The sequence below is a fragment of the Barbus barbus genome, assembly GCF_936440315.1.
Source record: "Barbus barbus genome assembly, chromosome: 13".
Taxonomy (NCBI): Eukaryota; Metazoa; Chordata; class Actinopteri; order Cypriniformes; family Cyprinidae; genus Barbus; species Barbus barbus.
In genome coordinates, this window is record NC_136741.1 from 25,561,185 (window position 1) to 25,576,676 (window position 15,492).

At 46.1% G+C, this 15,492-nt stretch overlaps 1 protein-coding gene across 1 annotated transcript in view; it reads left to right on the forward strand.

Annotated features, from left to right (window-relative positions):
• Window positions 1–1,980: 1,980 nt before the first annotated feature.
• The window catches only part of LOC306879419 (contactin-4-like), a gene marked incomplete at both ends in the record, with an annotated part of 45,700 nt that continues 32,188 nt past the window's right edge, over window positions 1,981–15,492 (forward strand). The window contains one exon of the mRNA XM_079432354.1: window positions 1,981–2,041. Coding sequence (XP_079288480.1) covers window positions 1,981–2,041 — 61 coding nt within the window. The remainder of the gene's footprint in view (window positions 2,042–15,492) is intronic.

A 15,492-nucleotide genomic window follows, 5' to 3' on the forward strand; every position in this document is an offset into this window, starting at 1 on the left:
TGTTGCTTTGAAAGGATATTCAGTACAGTACTTCAGAATGGACCTGACACTTCTAAATATTCTGATGCTTCAAAGCAGTTTTGATTCAAAACAGATTTGATGCTTCAAAGCAATTCCAATAACTCAAGGCAACAGTGATAATTCAAAACAGATCTGATTCTTCAAAAAATTGTGATGTTTCAAAAATATTGATGCTTTTAAGCTGTACTGATGATTCAAAATAATTCTGAATAAACAATACTGATGTTTAAATACAGTGTTGATGCTTCAAAGCAATAAAAGCGTAATGCTTCAAAGAAATATTGACACTTGAAAGAAAAATAGGACTGATGATTTAAAAAAAAAGATGATTCAAAACTTTGATATTTTTAAGCAATTCTGATTATTCAAAACTATTCTAAATAATGATGATTCAATACAGTGTTAATAATTCAATGCATTACTGTTTCAAAACAGATCTGAGGCTTCAGAGCAATTCTGGTGTCTTAAATGTTGATTGTTTCACAATAATACTGATGCTTCAAAACGATGTTGATGCTCTAAAGCAATTACAGTGGCTTCAAACAAGAGTGATAAATTAAAACAGATCTGAGGCTTCAAATCAATTCTGGTGTCTTAAATGTTGATTATTTCACAATAATACTGATGCTTCAAAACGATGTTGATGCTCTAAAGCAATTACAGTGGCTTCAAACAAGAGTGATAAATTAAAACAGATCTGATGCTTCAAAAACAACTGATGTATCAAACAGATTTGATGCTTCAAAACTACTGAAACTTCTAAATGATACTGACACTTGTAAAAAGTACTGATGCTTAAAAACAATATTATTTCAAAGAAACTACTTCAAAGAAACACTGATATTTCCAAACAAATGTGATGCTTTAAAACAATGCTGATTCTTTACAAAACAGTGATTATTTCAAGTCAGATTTGATGCTTTAAAACAGTGTTTATGCTTCAAAGCAATTCTGACTAAACCAGGTTTGGTATTGTTCACAGAAAATGAAGAAATGTCTGAATGTTACACATGTTATGTATCACGGTGACTTTCAATGCTTATTCGAAATGTGATGTCCCTAGTGTTCCTATATCGCTCATAAACCACAAGCTGTTCTGCACTCAGAAATGTCAAGAATATTACACTCATTTGCTAGACATTTGTTACAGTTTGACACTTAAACCGCACGTCCCACCAGGGCCCATATTTGTAAAAGCCAATGCGGCGACGTTGACCCTCATAAATTAAAGTGTGTATTCGACAACTCTGATGTGCTTTAAAGAATATTGAATTCCTGTGAGGTGGATGAATTGCATGCCGCTGTCTCGAACAGAGGGAGGGCTGATGTCGTATAGCTTACTCCTCTATCATATTCACTGCCCTTTCAAAGTGTATCACCTCCCCATCGAATCATAATCCTGTTCCTGAGATACGCCGGACTGAAAATGAAATATGTTTGCAGGTTTGTAAATGTATCACACGCATTTTTCCTAGTGTAAGTGTGTAGAACCAATACTTTTAGTACAATCCAAACATTGCCTTTGGCAGCTGAATATGTGTCGAGGTTTTGCTGCCGTAAGCCACTGAGGATTTTTTCATATCTCTCTTAGGCCTTCGCTTTTCCCAGGTCTGTCTATCTCTCTCTCTCTCTCTCTGTGTGATTCCCTCGACTCCTGAGAGAGATATTGAGGGTAGGCCAGACTGCAGTTGATCAACTGTGAACAGGCCCATAGGCATAGGATCCTGTCTGTCCTTATTTGGATGAATGAATTATTAATATTTCACTGGTTTATCTGAAGTTACAGCTCGTCTTGCTTGTGGTGTTTTGTTTTCTAATCTTTTTGTCTTTCGCTCTTTCTCCCTCTCGCCCTGTCCCTTGCTCATTCTGCAGCTAACAAAGCTGACTTTACATAGGAAGAACACGACTTGCTCCTCTTGCAGTTGAATGGAAATAAAAGAGATTCTGTGACCTTGGAAGATGAAGATGTTGTTGCCATGGGAACTCTTAATCCTGCTGTCACTCAAGAGCTGCCTAGCAGGTACGATATCCCCCGACTTGCCTTTGATAGCTCACCTGTTCTGCATAGTCCCCACTTCAGCAGAGAGAGTGGCTTTTCGTGCCTCTGTCTAATCATTTTCTCATTCCTCTAGAGACAGATGGACAGGACATTTGCCCCAGCAGGACATTTGTCTTGACACAGTTTCTGATTTTTCTATTCAGCAAGAACTTCACATAACTTATTTTGGCACACTTTGCTTGTTCATAACAGAGTAGCATTTGAAACTTTTTTCATGTTTATGTAGCTTTGAAGAATGTTCTAAAGCAGTTTAGTTTTGATGATATATTGGGCGTTGAAGTCTGACATTTTTACATTTATTAATATATTGCATAAGTTAGTATTTTTTAACTTGTTTTACTGTATATAAATGCATTTGAGAAGCTACATTGCATAAACATTTTCACATTCATAGATTGCACTGTGAATTTAAATATATTTAGTCTTACTGCACTGGCAGTTTTTTTTTATATATACATATTTATGCTTAAAACAAGTGGAAAAATCTGCCAGTGCAGTAAGAAAAAATAAATATTATTAATTTTAACATTTTATGTAATGTTGCCTCTCAGGTAACTTTATCTTGTTTCAAGTGTTTTTAGATATTTTAACTGAAAATTAGACAAAAAAACTTGTAAGGATGGGATTTTTATTATTACTATTATTATTATTATTATTATAGTTAATAATTAATGTATAAAACTAAATTAAATAGATATTATAATTTTGTTGTATTTTTAAAAACCTGTTTATTTTGCTGTAGAGTATATTGCACCATTATATTTTTTCATTATATTTTTTGCATCGTTTTACACTCACAATTAGAACAAACCCGTGACCCATCACTTTGAGTTGAAGACCATTGTTTTACAGAATATCGAAAGAGTTATTGATATTATTTACATCTACTTATAGCACTTTAGAAATGCACTAAAACTCACCATATGCATAATCAGATCCTGTCAGCAGTGACATGTTTCAAAAGTCTTTTAAAATTTACATTAAAATGTGCATATTATTTCTCCAATGGTTCATGCAACTCTCACCACATACTCTCACCACATACTGTAAGGAAGAGGGCATCTGAAGAGGCAGGTGCCCCATTTAAACAAACCAATGTCCCCAACTCAGTGCCGGTGCTTCAGTTATTGCCGTTGTTGTGCTACAGTAACTATGCCAACTCAAATGGGCATTTGCATTCAAGCCACAGGTGCTCTTTTGATTGCACAGCTTGATATTCAGAAAGCTTAGCTGGAGAGAAGGAAGTGCAGAGGCCAGACAGCCTCAGATGGAAGGGCAGCAGCTATTCAGCACCGAACACCTGAGGAGACCAAACCCACATATCTAACAACCTGCCATATCGCATCTTTGAAGACAGATTTAATTTTTTTTTTATTGTCACAGTGCTGATGAAACACTGATAAGCTGTGCGGTAATTAACTGCAGTAAATTTCCTGTCGGTGTAGAAGTTGATTAGATCTCTTGAAGATAATAGGTTGTAGCGTCAGGAAATAAATAAATATCATGTAGCCTACACATAATCAGAAATAATTCTCATTTAAGAAAATAGGTTATATTGAGGGAAATAATCTACCAAAAGTGAAATGGTTATTTAACATTCAGATACTGAAAATGAATGTAGTTAATATTTAAACAACGAATGGATCTATAAGGATGTGGTTATAATAATAAGCTTAGGAAGTTATTAAACTAGGTTGGCTGCCCTCATTTTAAAGAATCCCTGCTGGAAATGTGATTCATTGTAAGTGTAAGTAAATTATTAATAACTTTAATAACATTATGATTACATTATGATTAGGAATAAAATGTACAAATTCATTTCACACGATCTTTCAGAAATCATTCTAATATGCTGTAACATTTCTTATTATTATCACAGTTGAAAATGATCATACTGCAGCAAATAATAAAAAATAAATAAAACAGCATTTATTTGAATTTTTTGTAACAACATAACATTTTTTTGTCTTTACTATCACTTTTGTTAGTGTCCTTGCTGAATAAAAAACAAAAATCATACTGATCCCAAACGTTTGAGCTAGGAGTGGGGGGTTAAGAGCCGGGGGTGAAAACTTTTGAACATAATGGAGATGTGTTATTTTTTATTTCACTTACATGTCATATTTTTTCATTCTGCCCTTCAGAGGCTGCATAAGATAGTTACATGTTTCCCAGAAGACAAAATAAGTTAAATTTACCCTGATCTTCAAATTCAAAAAGTGCCCCCCCCCCCCAGCTTTTAATGCATAATTTTCCTTCTGGAGCATCACTGAGTGTTTGAACCTTCTGTTATAGTTGCAAATGAGTCCCTCAGTTGTCCTCAGTGTGAAAAGATGGATCTCAAAATCATACAGCCATTGTTTGAAAGGGTTCAAATACACAAAACTGCTGGAAAACCAAAGAATATGTGGGACCTGAAGGATGTTTCTGAAGAACAGCGGGCAGTTTAACTGTTCAGGATAAACAAGGGACTCATGAGCAACTATCACTAAACAAAAAAAAAAAACACAGCTGTGGATCATTCAGGTAACAAACAGAATTAAGAATCAGGGGGATGTAAATTTTTGAATGGGTCATTTTTATCAATTCAATTATTATTTTCTCTTGTGGACTATATGTAAGCATCTTATTTTTATGTGAAATATCTTGTTCAGGTCAGTACTAAATAAACAATAACATTTTACAGATTCTGAAAGGTGGATGTAAACTTTTGACCTCAACTGTATTTATGAAGGAATTTTCCATATTGACATATTTTACACGTGTTTTTACAGAAATGTTGCACTTTACTGTATTTTAGGGTTCACTGTTTTAGGGTTAATGGAAATGTTCGTAAAATTACTGGATAATGTCCTGGCAGAAAATTACAGCACATTTTCCTTTTTTTTTTTTTTTTTTTCCTTCCCCTTGGAATGAACAGTCCTGCTGAAGAACTGTAGATGCTTCTTTGTATTATATTCATCCCTGTTGTAAATTCCATAAAGGGGTGGGGACAAAATCATCAATGACAAAAAGTTATGGGGACGTGTCCCCTTTGTAAATGACGGCTAAATGTGGACTACTGTGAGTGTGCTACTCCTCGCTCTAATGCTTCATTAATTCCTATCGTTCAAAGTCAAGTCAAGTCACCTTTATTTATATAGCGCTTTTAACAATGTAAATTGTGTCAAAGCAACTGTACAATATCAAAAAAGGAAAATAGTGTGTCAATAATGTAAAATGAAAAGAAAAATTCAGTTAAAGGCATTTCATTATTGAATTCAGTGATGTCATCATCCAGCTCAGTTCAGTTTAAATAGTGTCTTTGCAATCAGGTCGATGATATCGCTGGAAATTAAGTGTCCCCAACTAAGCAAACCAGAGGCGACAGCGGCAAGGAACCAAAACTCCATCGGTGACAGAATGGAGAAAAAAACCTTGGGAGAAACCAGGTTCAGTTGGGGGGCCAGTTCTCCTCTGGCCAAACGAACCAGCAGTTCAATTCCAACTGCAGCAAAGTCAGATTGTAAGGGCTTAACTGGTTCCAGTGGTCTTTCCCGATGGCTGTCTAAGTGGCGGGGTCCTCACTGGGGATCTGTCTCTGGCGCTCATCTCGGTGTCCTGGTCTCCGCCGACGATCAGAGCCACATACATCATCTCCCGGCGCCGATCCACCATCTGATCCGGACACGGACTGAGAAACAGAATAGAAACATACAAATTTTAGCGTAGATGCCATTCTTATTATGATGTAACGAGTACATCATGTTTTATGGGGAGTGTTCCCGGTTCCGGTTGATCTAATTAATGCAGCCTAACAATCCTTTAACAGATTTGAATAATAGAAGTGTATTAGTGTGTTATGTGTAAGCCAGGTTAAAGAAATGTGTCTTTAATCTAGATTTAAACTGACAGAGTGTGTCTGCCTCCCGAACAGTATTAGGTAGATTGTTCCAGAGTTTGGGTGCTAAATAGAAAGAAAGAGAAAAAGAAAAGGATTTGCCGCCTGCAGTCGATTTTGATATTCTAGGTATTATCAAATGGCCAGAGTTTTGAGAACACAGCAGACGTGGAGGACTATAATGTGATAAGAGCTCGCTCAAGTCCTGACGAGCTAAGCCATTCAGGGCTTTATAAGTAATTAACAAGATTTTAAAATCTATACGATGTTTGATGGGGAGCCAATGCAGTGTTGACAGAACCGGGCTAATATGGTCATACTTCCTCTAGCTGCTGCATTTTGGACCAATTGTAATTTGTTGATCAAGCGTGCAGAACAACCACCCAATAAAGCATTACAATAGTCTAACCTTGAGGTCATAAACGCATGAATTAGTATTTCTGCATTTGACGTTGAGAGCATAGGTCGCAATTTAGATATGTTTTTGAGATGGAAAAACACAGTTTTACAGATGCTAGAAACATGGTTTTCAAATGAAAGATTGCTATCAAACAGCACACCTAGGTTTCTAACTGATGAAGAAGAATTGACAGTGCAGCCGTCAAGTGTTAGATAGTGTTCTAGGTTATTACATGTGGGGTTCCCTATCTGTCGGTCACTACGAGTTATGTCGTGACGACATTAGGGGATTTACTTGAGAGCCCCGACTGCCTCTGATAAGAGAAAACGCCAATGAAATTTGACTAGTGGATTTTGCATACCTGAGCCACTCCCCGTGCATACGGGTATAAAAGGGCGACAGGTGCATCCACTCATCAGATTTTTGCTTCGGAGCCGAGTGGATGAGAAATCTTCAAAACAGATCAGATCTCCACAAAGCCGTCTGCCTCGAAGTTTGTTCCTGGGTGGCGTTACGGTGCAGACAGCGGTGTCCCTGCAGCAGCGATTCCCCTGGGCACTTCACCTGAAAGAGCAAATTTCTAAAACACTGGGCGGTTCGCGTCTTTTTAAAGATGCCGTTCCGTCCGTGTTCTCTTGGTTGCGGTCGCTTCCTGTCCTCGGATGACGGTCACGAGCGTTGTCTTCAGTGTCTGGGCATCCAGCACGCTGAAGATGCGTTTGTGGATGAGTCATGCGCCTGTTGTGGGCGTATGAACATGGCAACGCTGCGTTCTCGCCTTTCCTTTCTGAAAGGATTGGCACCCTCTGCCGCCACCCGTCCCGGTCTCTCTGGCTCGAGCAGAGGACCGCCGGCTGGCGCTCTGGGAGATCTGAGGGTGACGGTAAGAGCTTCTCCGCCGGGCACGTCCCCGCGGACCTCTTACTCCTCCCGCAGCGCTTGTTCCGTCCGGTTCCCGAGTGATTTCGCTGGTTCGCCTCACGGGGCCGCCAGCATTTCATTCGGTGCGCCGCCCGAGGATCAGATGTCGATCGCGGCATCGGGGGATGGGCTTTCGTCCTCTGAGGATGAACGATCGGCGGGGCTGCCCCCCTCGGGTGTTGTCGCCACTGCCGATCCGGACCCAGAGCTGACGGCCATGCTTGCCCGGGCAGCCGTGAGTATCGGGCTGGAGGTCAACAGACCGCCCAGTCCCGAGCCCTCGCGGCTGGATGATTGGTTCATCGGCGCAAAACGCGACCAGCGGCCGCACTTTGCCCCGGTGCCTTTCTTCCCGGAGGTGCATGAGGAGCTGACGAAGTCGTGGATGGCCCCTTTCTCGGCCAGAAGCCGCTCGTCTCCCTCCTCCGTCCTCACTACCCTCGATGGCGGGGCGGCCAGGGGGTACGTGGATATTCCCCAGGTGGAGAGAGCGGTTGCGGTGCACCTGTGCCCGCAAAACGCCGCCACCTGGAGGAATCGTCCGCGTCTCCCGTCCAAAGCCTGTAAGCTGACGGCCGCACTCGCCGCCAAGGCCTACAGCGCTGCGGGCCAGGCCGCCTCTGCCCTGCATGCCATGGCCATCCTGCAAGTTCACCAGGCCAAGGCACTAAAACAAATGCACGAGGGTAGTCCCGACCCGGGGTTGATGCAGGAGCTGCGCACGGCGACTGACTTCGCTCTCCGGGCGACGAAAGTCACGGCGCGGTCCCTCGGGAAGGCGATGTCCACGTTAGTGGTCCAAGAGCGCCATCTCTGGCTCAATCTGGCCGAGATGAAGGACGTCGACAAAGTACGCTTTCTCGACGCCTCCATCTCCCAGACGGGGCTATTTGGCGACACTGTCGAGGGTTTTGCCCAGCAATTCTCGGCAGTACAAAAGCAGACGGAGGCAATTCAGCACATCCTCCCTAAACGGCGGGATGCTCCAGCTGCCAACGCTGGCCCAAGGGCCAGGCCCCAGTCTGCTGGTCGCCGTGGGCGCCCTCCTGCGTCCTCCAGAGCTGCTCCGCCCCGTGCTGAGTCGTCACCTAGGCCGGTGCGTCGAGCCTCTCGCAGGAGTGCGGCGCCCCCTGCGCCTCAGCCGGCCGCCAAGTCCTCCAGGAAGACGACAAAGCGGCCCTGACGCGCACAACCCGGAGATGGAGGAATTTGCTCTTTCCCAGGAGACGACGAGGCTAGCGTCGCTCCTTCCCCCGGAGGAGGGCCGGGTGGAGAATCCTGTGTTTTCTTTTCTTTCTGTTCCGCCACTGGCTCAAGGGCCAGTGGTACCCACATTGTCAAAGAAAGAGCAATTTTCCTTCCCTCCGGGTTCCCAGGTCTGCGGGCTGACAGTGTGCGACGCAATGCCTCCTCACTCTCACCCGAGACCCATATTGCCAGTGGCCAAGAGAGTGCGGTCTGGGGACGCGATGCCTCCCCGCGCACCTCTAGCCAGTCCCCCCGGGGACTTAGGGAGTTTTGTGGGGATGAGTCAGAACGCACTGCCTTCTGTTCCATCCAACCTTACTCCCCCTCGCTGCACCACTGCGGGCACGTCGATTGGGCCTTTGGTGCCGCTTGCACGGTATCTGGGGGCGTGGCTTGCGCTACCCAGCCCGTCTCGCTGGCTCATTCGCACAGTTCGACTCGGCTATGCGATTCAGTTCGCCAGGCGGCCGCCCAGGTTCAGCGGCATCCCCGAGACTTCGGTGGCAGTCCGAGATGCACCTGTCCTGCGCGAGGAGATTGCTGTCCTTCTGGCAAAGGGTGCAATCGAGCCGGTCCCTCCAGCCGAGATGAGGCAGGGGTTTTACAGCCCCTACTTCATCGTGCCCAAGAAAGGCGGTGGCCTCCGGCCAATCCTGGACCTGAGAGTCTTGAATCGGGCCCTAAACAAAAGCTCCCGTTCAAGACGTTGACGCAGATGAGTTCACTCCGTGGATTGGTTTGCAGCGATCGACCTGAAGGACGCTTACTTTCATGTCTCGATTCGCCCTCGACACAGGCCGTTCCTACGGTTTGCGTTCGAGGGGCGGGCATGGCAGTACAGGGTCCTCCCCTTCGGGCTCTCCCTGTCTCCCCGTGCCTTCACGAAGGTGGCGGAGGGCGCCCTTGCCCCGTTACGGGAAGTGGGCGTCAGGATCCTCAACTATCTCGACGATTGGCTCATCCTGGCCCGATCACGAGAACAGTTGGGTGGTCACAGGGACCTGGTGCTCCGGCACCTCAGCCAGTTGGGGCTTCGGGTCAACTGGGAAAAGAGCAAGCTCTCCCCTGTGCAGAGAATCTCTTTTCTCGGTGTGGAGTTAGACTCTGTGAGTATGACGGCACGTCTCTCGGACGAGCATGCCCAATCAATGCTGAACTGCCTGAGTTCCTTCAGACGCAGGACAGTGGTTCCGCTGAAACAGTTTCAGCAGCTCCTGGGGCATATGGCATCCGTAGCCGCAGTCACGCCGCTCGGGTTGCTTCATATGAGACCACTTCAGCACTGGTTACACTCACGGGTCCCGAGATGGGCATGGCGCCGCGGGACATGTCGTGTCACCATCACGCTATCGTGTCGCCGCTCTTTCAGCCCCTGGTCGGACCTTGCCTTCCTACGGGCCGGGGTGCCCTTAGGACAAGTGTCCCGGCATGTTGTTGTCACAACAGATGCCTCCAGCATGGGCTGGGGCGCTACATGCAACGGGCAGGCAGCCTCGGGGCTCTGGATGGGGCCTCGACTGCTTTGGCACATCAACTGCCTAGAGCTGTTGGCAGTGCATCTGGCCTTAAAGCAGTTCCGGCCACTGCTCCCAGGCCAGCACGTGTTGGTCCGCACGGACAACACTGCGGCTGTTTCGTACATCAACCGGCAGGGAGGTCTACGATCACGCCGCATGTCACAGCTCGCCCGCCATCTCCTCCTCTGGAGTCAGTCACAGCTCAAATCGCTGCGCGCCGTCCACATTCCGGGGGAGCTCAATCGTGCAGCCGACGCGCTCTCACGACAGCTCACTTCCCCAGAGAATGGCGACTCCATCCCGAGACGATCCGGCTGATTTGGAGTCGATTCGGGGAAGCTCAGGTAGACCTGTTTGCTTCCCGCAAGTCCTCCCACTGCCAGCTGTATTTCCCCCTGGCCGAGGCCCCCCCCGGCACGGACGCACTGGCACACAGCTGGCCTCGGGCTCTGCGCAAGTATGCGTTTCCCCCAGTGAGCCTGATCGCACAGACACTGTGCAAGGTCAGGGAGGACGAGGAGCAGGTCTTGTTGGTTGCGCCATATTGGCCCACCCGGACCTGATTTCCGGAACTCACCCTCCTCGCGACAGCCCCTCCCTGGCGCATCCCTCTGAGGAAGGACCTTCTTTCTCAGGGGCTCGGCACCATACGGCACCCGCGTCCGGCTCTGTGGAACCGCCATGTGCGGCTCCTGGATGGGACGCGGCAGACTTGAGTGGCCTGCCACAGGCTGAAGTGGAGTCTGTTCGCGGACTGGTGTTCTTCTCGGCGGGAGGACCCCCGAAGATGCACGATTGGAGTGGTGCTTTCTTTCCTGCAAGAGAGGTTGGAGCGCGGGCTGTCGCCCTCCACCTTGAAAGTGTACGTGGCTGCTATTGCGGCCCATCACGATGCAGTGGACGGCCGGTCCCTGGGGAAGCACGATCTCATCGTGAGGTTCCTGAGGGGTGCCAGAAGGTTAAATCCTCCTAGGCCACCCCTGATGCCCTCCTGGGATCTCTCTATTGTCCTGGCTGGACTTCAGAGAGGTCCCTTTGAGCCGCTGGACTCAGTCGAGCTGAAATTCCTGTCGGCCAAGACAGCGCTCCTGACCGCGCTCACTTCCATCAAGAGGGTCGGGGACCTTCAAGCATTTTCGGTAAGCGAAGAGTGCCTTGTGTTTGGGCCGGCCTACTCTCACGTTGTCCTGAGACCCCGGCCTGGATACGTGCCTAAGGTTCCCACCACGCCTTTCCGCGATCAGGTGGTGAACCTGCAAGCACTGCCCTCGGAGGAGGCAGACCCAGCCTTGGCGTTGCTGTGTCCCGTAAGAGCGCTGCGCATATACGTGGACCGCACCCGGAGCTTCAGAAGCTCTGAGCAGCTCTTTGTCTGCCACGGACGTCAGCAGAAAGGGAAGGCTGTCTCCAAGCAGAGGTTGGCCCACTGGATAGTGGATGCCATCGCCTTGACGTACCAATCCCAAGGCGAGCCGTGCCCCCTCGGGGTGAGGGCTCACTCCACACGGAGTGTTGCCTCCTCCTATGCGCTGGCGCACGGCGCCTCTTTGGCAGACATCTGTAGAGCTGCGGGCTGGGCGACACCGAACACCTTCGCGAGATTTTACAGTCTCCGCGTTGAGCCAGTCTCTTCCCGTGTGTTGGGTAACAGGTAAGTGGCGGGAAGAGCTGGCCGGTGTCACGCTTGCTGCGCCATTCCCCCTTACCCGGGGATACGAGCGCCTATTCTCTCCTCCAGTTAGTTCCCCGGATGGCGAACCCTGGCGGAGTTCCTCCAGCACCCCCGGCAGGCAGGCTGGGCGGAGCAGTCTGACGCCAGGCCCAGTACCGGTGTTAGCTTGCCCGGGTCTCCGGTCAGCCCCTGTACTCGGCTAGGTGCCCGTGTGGCCTGATTCCCTTCGGGTGATCCCACATGTGTATTCATCCACGGTACGGTTTCCCTCACGGTAAACCCGTGTCTTCCCTTTGACAGAGCTCTGTCAGACCCTGCTGGCAGCCTTCCTCCCTTCTCCTAGGTAGGATCTGCCCCAGGGTCCAGGCGTATGTAGCACTGCCCCAGGCTTGGGCCAGTCCATACCAGTGTCTCCACACGTTACCTCCCTTCGGGCAGGGTGTGGCCTCCGTAGCGCCCTTCTCCGGAAGGCTCGCTTCCCCGTCGTTACTGCCGGGCCGTAACAACAAACAGGAAAGACTTGAAGCAGTCTTTCATAGAAGGTCGAAATCCCTTCCGATTTCTGGGGACAGGAACAGCGGCTTGGCTATCTCCAGCAGCAATGTACTCAGTGGTCCCTGCGGGCACCAAGGTTAGCGAATTTGCGCTGGGGCGACGGGAAGGTTGCGACCTTCGCATCGCATTTGTCTGTCACGCGCTAGCTTGTCAACATCTGCATGCCACAAGGTCGTGACGGGGCTCAGGTTGTGGCGCTTTCCATAGACCCCTAATGTCGTCACGACATAACTCGTAGTGACCGACAGATAGGGAAAGTCTCGGTTACGTACGTAACCCTCGTTCCCTGATGGAGGGAACGGAGACGTTATGTCCCCATGCCACAATCTTGAACCATCGCTGGTTGCCAGGGACACGTTCTCGGCTCCTCAGCGGAAAACCTGATGAGTGGATGCACCTGTCGCCCTTTTATACCCGTATGCACGGGGAGTGGCTCAGGTATGCAAAATCCACTAGCCAAATTTCATTGGCGTTTTCTCTTATCAGAGGCAGTCGGGGCTCTCAAGTAAATCCCCTAATGTCGTCACGACATAACGTCTCCGTTCCCTCCATCAGGGAACGAGGGTTACGTACGTAACCGAGACGTTTTTAGGTCTGATAATTAACACCTGTTTTTTTCAGAATTTAGCAGTAAGAAGTTACTCGTCATCCAGTTTTTTATATCGACTATGCATTCCGTTAGTTTCTCAATTTGGTGTGTTTCACTGGGCCGCGAAGAAATATAGAGCTGAGTATCATCAGCATAACAGTGAAAACTAACACCATGTCTCCTGATAATATCTCCCAAGGGTAACATGTAAAAGTAATGGCCCTAGTACTGAGCCTTGAGGTACTCCGTACTGCACTTGTGATCGATATGATACCTCTTCATTCACTGCTACGAACTGATGGTGTTCAGATAAGAACGATTTGAGCCATGCTAATGCACTTCCACTAATGCCAACAAAGTGTTCTAGTCTATTTAAAATAATGTTGTGGTCAATAGTGTCGAATTCAGCGCTAAGATCCAGTAGAACTAATAAAGAGATACAACCACGATCAGATGACAGAAGCAGGTCATTTGTAACTCTAATGAGAGCAGTCTCAGTACTATGATACGTTCTAAATCCTGACTGGAATTCCTCACAAATACTATTTTTCTCTAAGAAGGAATATAATTGCGAGGATACTACCTTTTCTAGTATCTTTGACAGAAAAGGGAGATTTGAGATCGGCCTGTAGTTAACTAAATCTTTGGGGTCAAGTTGTGTTTTTTTTAATGAGAGGCTTAATAACAGCCAATTTGAAGGTTTTGGGGACATATCCTAATGACAGTGATGAATTAATAATAGCCAAAAGAGGATCTATGACTTCTGGAAGCAGCTCTTTTAGTAGTTTAGATGGAATAGGGTCTAACATACATATTGTTGGTTTAGATGATTTAACAAATTTCTACAATTCTTCCTCTCCTATAGTAGAGAATGAGTGAAATTGTTCCTCAGGGGATCTATAGTGCAGATCTATCTATCTGATGCGATATTGTAGCTGACGGCTGCATGGTTGCAATTTTATCTCTGATAGAATTGATCTTGGAAGTAAAGTAGTTCATAAAGTCATTACTGTGCTTTTGGGAACTGCCAACACCTGTTGATGCTTTATTTTTTCATTAATTTAGTGACTGTATTGAATAAATACCAGGGGTTATGTTTGTTTTCTTTGACCTTCCTTAAGTGTAAAGGAGCAACTGTATCTAAAGTGCTAGAAAAGAGAGAGTCCATAGTTTCTGTTACATCATCAAGTTTTTCTGCGCTGTTGGATATGCTGAGGAATTGAGATAAATCAGGAAGATTACTTACAAAGCAGTCTTTTGTGGTAGAGGTGATGGTTCTACCATACTTGTAACAAGGTGTAGAATTTACAGTTTTAGCTATATGGAGTTTACACAAGACTAGATAATGATCTGAGATATCATCACTTTGTTGCAGAATTTCAACACCACTAACATCAATTCCATGTGACAGTAAAATCTATAGAGTATGATTTCGACAATGAGTAGGTCTGGAAAGGTGTTGTCTAACCCCAATAGAGTTCAGAATGTCTATAAATGCTGATCCTAATGCATCTTTTTCATTATCGACATGGATATTAAAATCGCCAACAATTAAGACTATATCTGCAGCCAGTACTAACTCAGATAGAAAATCAGCAAATTCTTTAATAAAGTATCTGTGGTGCCCTGGTGGCCTGTATACAGTAGCCAGTACAAACATCACAGGGGATTTATCATTAACACGTGTTTCTCTAGATAGTGTTATACGCAACACCATAACTTCAAACGAGTTGTACTTAAAGCCTGCCCTCCGAGAAATACTGAGAATATTGCTATAAATTGTAGCAACACCTCCCCCTTTACCTTTCGGACGTGGCTCATTTTTATAGCAGTAATCTTGGGGGGTGGACTCATTTAAAGTAATGTATTCATCTGGTTTTAGCCATGTTTCTGTCAAACAGAGCAAATCTAGATTATTATCATTGATCAAATCATTTTCAAAAAGTGCTTTTGTAGAAAGGGACCTGATATACAGTAAGACAAGCTTTATCAATTGTTTCTCTGTGTTGTAAACATTTTTTATTTGTTGAACATCAATTAAATTGTTACTCTTAATTTGGTTTGGACGTTTTCTGTATTTTCTAGTTCGGGGAACAGACACAGTCTCTATAGTGTGATATCTGGGTGAAGGAGTCTCTATGTGCTGAGAATTAACTGACTCTAAGAGTTCGTACTCAAAGGACACACAAAAGGGAAAGGGAAAAAAGGTAGCATCTCCCACAGCGTGAGGAGACAGGGGTTCACCCCAGGCAAACACGCCCAGACACTTCCATTAGCTTGATGATGCGGGAGGGTAATTTTTATTTTTTTGTCCTCGTCAAGGTTAGGGACCTGTAAAAATGAATTTCATTCACTCAAAGAGAACAGGGAAAAAAGTACAGGTGAGTTTTACTGAGGAAAAAAAGCACAATTCCTTTCTCTGTGGAGAGGCAGACATGTTTCTGAGAGCTTGTTTATTAATTTAAGAAATGATACATTTCACTGGAGTAATTACCACAACATGGAGTAATTAGGGAGGTGGATTGGTGTCTTGGCAGCAGTCAACCGAAACAACAGACCTAGCCACACTGCCATGCGTGTTAGGGGCCTGCCAAAAGAAGGACGTCATGTTGATACGATTTCTGCTACAA